Raw genomic sequence first — 5,000 nt, 5'->3', positions numbered from 1 at the left:
CCACGACAAATGAGTACAGAGAGATTGTAGTTTTTAATAAAGGAAAGAAGCGTTAAAGCGGTGGTCCATGGAGAGTAAACCCTGCATTATGGCTTTATTGTGGCTGGAGCAGTACGTTAAACACTGTGACATCACTCTAAATTAACTCATTTTCAAATGGTGTGTTTGTTCACCCAAGAGAAAAAAATTACGCTTCTTCCAAAGTATAAGCCAGACTTATGTGACGCTCTTGTTCTACCCGCTCCGTATGGGACTCGAACCTAGGTCTCAGGCGTGGGAGGCGAGTGCTCTAACAAGGAGCCTAAAGGCTACAGCCTCTAGCGGCAGTCGCTAGTGCACCACTTGTGGTCTGGAGAGTGAGGTTTACACACTGCACAGCTATCTACCAGCTGGCTCCCATTACACTCACTCCCCTAAACCTCACTCCCATCCGGGTCACGGCACCAATGTGACGCTCGTTCGCTCGTCGGGACTCAACCCAGGTCTCAGGCGTGGAGGCGGTGCTCTACAAGGAGCCTAAGGCTACGCCTCTAGCGCAGTGGCTAGTGCACCACTTGTGGTCTGCTCTAACAAGGACTACTCCGCCTGCTGGCCGAACCCTACGTCTCAGGCGTGGGAGGCGGGTGCTCTAACAAGGAGCCTAAAGGCTACAGCCTCTAGCGGCAGTCGCTAGTGCACCACTTGTGGTCTGGAGAGTGAGGTTTACACACTGCACAGCTATCTACCAGCTGGCTCCCATTACACTCACTCCCCTAAACCTCACTCCCATCCGGGTCACGGCACCAATGTGACGCTCTTGTTCTACCCGCTCCGTACGGGACTCAAACCTAGGTCTCTGGCGTGGGAGGCGGGTGCTCTAACAAGGAGGCTAAAGTTTTGCCTCATCACACTATTAATGGAAAAATCGAGCCCATTCAGTGGCGGTATCTTACTATTACGTGCATGCAAAACATCTGCATACTATACACAAACTATATGCTGCAGAATTGGAAAGTATACTGTTGTATGGTAGTATGCCATTTCAGACAAATCCTGGCTCATAGTATGGACCACTTGTGCTAGTCCTAGTCATGCATTAAAAGTTAATGATTCTATAGCGGTGCCAGTGGTGTGTGTTTTATGTAAACAGGTAATTATGGCTATGGATGATGTGTAACCGAAACCTTTGTTAATTTAATGAGAACAGCCACCTTTACTGGGGAATATCACAGGGTTATTACATTACTGTGACTGTGTCTTTATGATTAAATCAATTACCGTTTAGTGAGACATGTAATCAGAGGAATACATAAGAACTTTTCATCTTTATCATACTAAGAAAACTTCACAATAAAGAACATTCGTAACAAAGACTATATGATTTATTACATCAATACATTATTCCAATCTTAAATAGTACAGACAGACGTCAGATTTGATCAAGTACAATAATGAATGCTTTTCCCCACATAAAACATGATTTTGCAGCATTCAGTAGAGAGTCTACTCTCTCTGAGGGCAGTGGTGGCTCAGCGGTTGAGGCTCTGGGTTACTGACCAGAAGGTCAGGGGTTCAAGCCCCAGCATCACCAAGATGCCACTGCTCCAGGGGTGCTGTATCATGGCTGACCCTGCACTCTGACCCCAGCTTAGCTGGGATATGTGAAAACTAATACATTTCACTGTACGCAAAAAACTGTGTGTATAATGTGTGACCAAAATAAAGGATTCTATTCTCTATTATGATGTCATAACTGGACCAAAAGCACACTTTATACGCATTGTTGTACACCACTTTTAAAACAGGACTGGTATAAATGATACAAAATGATACAAAAGCACTAATGACATATGTACAGACAGGATGTTGTAGCAGTCGTGTTCCTCTACTTCATTTCTACATCGGATGTTGGCACCGGCTTCCTTTCGACCTTCTTACTTTTCCTATAAATAGGAAAAAGATACATTTAATTTAAACACATTTACATTCTCAAGCATTTAAAGATTGCACTTGGTCAAATTACTATATTGCAGAAATGTGCATCCGTTGATACTTACTTGTGGAGCACAAACATCACAATAGCAGAAATGACAGCGCCAACGAACACAAGACCACCCAAAATACCAACAATCAGCCCTGACAGGGGACACATACATGTTACAAGATTGTTTATGGACCCTTGAATTAAAGATCATTTAAAAAAAACTCTCCAAACCGATTTAAGCCTTTGTGACTTTACCTGCATTACTAGTTTTCTGATCCGGGTTTGGGTCTTCAGCGGTCAGCAGCCTTCCAGGTCTTGCTGTAAAAATGAATTCTTAAAGTCAGTATTGATTTCAATACAGTGAGAATTAACTGACTCCTGGTGGTCAACACAAGAACACCCCAACCACTGAAACACTGGATGAGCTGCTCAATGCCCTCATCCAGTGGTCCTCAAAAGGGGTCTGTGAACCCTAGTGGTTCCGCAGTGGTACTGCACGGGGTCAGCCAATTATTGTTTCACCCCAAGCCAATTTTTGAGGGGAAAAAAAACCATATGCGCTATACAAAAATACACTAATATGTTACAGTAACTTCAGCCAAGTTGAGAAGCTAAAGTTCCTCCAACATTAGAATGTATTAAATTAGTTATCGCTATACTGCGCATCAATGATGATTATTTGAATGGCGCTGCGATGTAAGCATTATAAATGATGTGTGTAAATACATGAATATGGCACTATTATACGCATGCTATTATATAGGCTAGGTTTTATACAATATACAACAGGGCATTCCTGCTCCATTTCTTTATCCATCGAGGAGTGCTTTGAGGTTGCAGATTCCTATCCTGATCAAAACACACTGTATTTGTTGACATTTTAACAAAAGAAATCAAAGCAAATATGTTTTGCTCTTTAATAACAACGTCCTACAGTATGAGATGCTATACTTTATCTAAAAACGGCTACATTTTTCTTCTACTACAAATGTGTGCATAGTTATTCTACAAGCTTTCTTAAAGAGACAGTTCACCCAAAACCCAAAAATGAAAATTCCCTCATCATTTACTCACCCTCATGCCATCCCAGATGTGTATGACTTTCTTTCTTATGGAGAACACAAATGGAGATTTTGGGTGAGAACAGGCCAAAATATAACTCTTTTTTCACTGTACATCTTGTCATTGAAGTCTCAAGGCATGATTATTATTTCAAGTTGGATTACACGATGATCCTAGGGAGTGTAATCGGGCTTGAAATCATGATCGCCAAAGAGACTGCAGATATCAATATTTATAGTTCTCACCCAAAACCAATTGGATTCCTTCAGATGACCACTGGATTACTTTTATGCTGGCTTTATGTGCTTTTTGGAGCTTCAAAGATTTGGTCACCATTCATTTGCATTGTACCAACCTAAAAATCTTGTCACACACATCTGGGGTGTAAGTGATGAGAGAATTCTCATTTTTAGGATAGCTGTTACTTTAATGAAGAATATCTGTACATTAAATATTTGTAATAAAAATGTATATGTCTTACCATAGGATTAGTTAAGCAAACTGCAAAATGCTAAAAGGTTATTTACAGTGGACAGACTTTAAGAAATGTTGACCAGTTACTATCTATAAAATACACTTTCATATAGGCTACATAAATAAATACATTTAAAATAGTTAATCGATATGTTATTTGTCAAATAGTTTTTTTTTACAGCATTAAAGGTTTGTGAAATGTTACTTTTCTCTCTGGTCATCGTTAAATGCTTTCCATAAAGTTTAAAAATGTTGCTTTTTATATGTTGGATGTGTTTTCAGTTACTTGTATCAGTTGATGACGAAGAACTTCTGTCTCACACCAGATGAACTTTGGTTAATTCCTTATAGATCAGTTATTTACTGATAACATCAGTAACAACTGTTTCACTTTTATCAGCTATTTTTAAAGCTAGCTAAAGCCGATTAAACCAACACATGGGTGATGAATCCACAAAACAAATCTATAAAGAACATTAAGGCCAGATTAAGAAGCATTAAGATCTTTAATCCCAAAATGTTCATTGCTGTAATCAATTAAACAAATAAATCTACTCTTTATTATAATCCCAAAAATGATATCTACATATTTTTTTTTCTGCCTTATATTTTTGTTGATAATATTGAATTGATTTTAATTGAATTGAAATGAGGAAATCTATAACAATTTCAACAATAATAATGATGAACTAGATTGAACATTTGTAGACAAATTTGAGGTTGGCTCGAAAAATCCTGGCCTTTTAGTTCAAGTAGTATGAAAAGTTTGAAGTTTTTAAAAGCCCTTCAGTCAGTCAGATTGAAAGGTTGAAATATAGCATGTTGTAGCATTCAGCTAGGCCTTCCAAGCATGTTTCTAGCATGTAGCTAGGTGTTGCTAGCAAGTATTTAGGTGTTGCTAACATGTTTTAGCATGTAACTAGGGATTGCTTGCACATTTTAACATGTAGCTATGTGTTGCTAACATGTAGCTAGGTCTTGCTAGCATGTTTCTAACACATTTAAACATGTAGCTAGGTGTTGCTAGTATGTATTTAGGTGTTGCTAACATGTTTTAGCATGTAACTAGGGATTGCTTGCACATTTTAACATGTAGCTAGGTGTTGCTAGCATGTAGCTAGTTCTTGCTAGCATGTTTCTAACACATTTTAACATGTAGCTAGGTGTTGCTAGCATGTAGCTAGGTCTTGTCAGCATGTTTTAGCCTGTATCTAGATGTTGCTAACAGGTTTGTAGCATGTAGCTAGATGTTGCTAACATTTTTTAACATGTAACTAGGCATTGTTGGCATGTTTTAGCACATTTTAACATGTAGCTAGGTGTTTGTTAGCATGTAGTCAGGTGTTGTTAACATGTTTTATCATGTATCTAGATGTTGCTAGCATATTTTAAAATGTAACAAGGTATTGCTTGCATGTTTAACATGTAGCTAGGTCTTGCTAGCATTTTTATAGCATGTTTTTAGGTGTTGCTAACATGTTTTAACATGTAGCTAGATGTT

At 38.7% G+C, this 5,000-nt stretch overlaps 1 protein-coding gene across 1 annotated transcript in view; it reads right to left on the bottom strand.

Annotated features, from left to right (window-relative positions):
* Positions 1 to 1,415: 1,415 nt before the first annotated feature.
* wu:fb59d01 (uncharacterized protein LOC322379 homolog) overlaps positions 1,416 to 5,000 on the bottom strand; it is a 5,042-nt gene continuing 1,457 nt past the window's right edge. The window contains exons 4-6 of the mRNA XM_052116916.1: positions 2,219 to 2,281; positions 2,037 to 2,115; positions 1,416 to 1,922 (exon numbers count right to left, since the gene is read on the bottom strand). Of these exons, the coding sequence (XP_051972876.1) occupies positions 1,865 to 1,922; positions 2,037 to 2,115; positions 2,219 to 2,281 (200 nt within the window). The 3' untranslated portion in view covers positions 1,416 to 1,864. The remainder of the gene's footprint in view (positions 1,923 to 2,036; positions 2,116 to 2,218; positions 2,282 to 5,000) is intronic.

Source organism: Xyrauchen texanus, chromosome 44, assembly GCF_025860055.1.
Source record: "Xyrauchen texanus isolate HMW12.3.18 chromosome 44, RBS_HiC_50CHRs, whole genome shotgun sequence".
NCBI classification, from domain to species: domain Eukaryota; kingdom Metazoa; phylum Chordata; class Actinopteri; order Cypriniformes; family Catostomidae; genus Xyrauchen; species Xyrauchen texanus.
The sequence above is the reverse complement of the archived record's forward strand: the minus strand, read 5'-3'. Positions and strand labels throughout refer to the sequence as shown.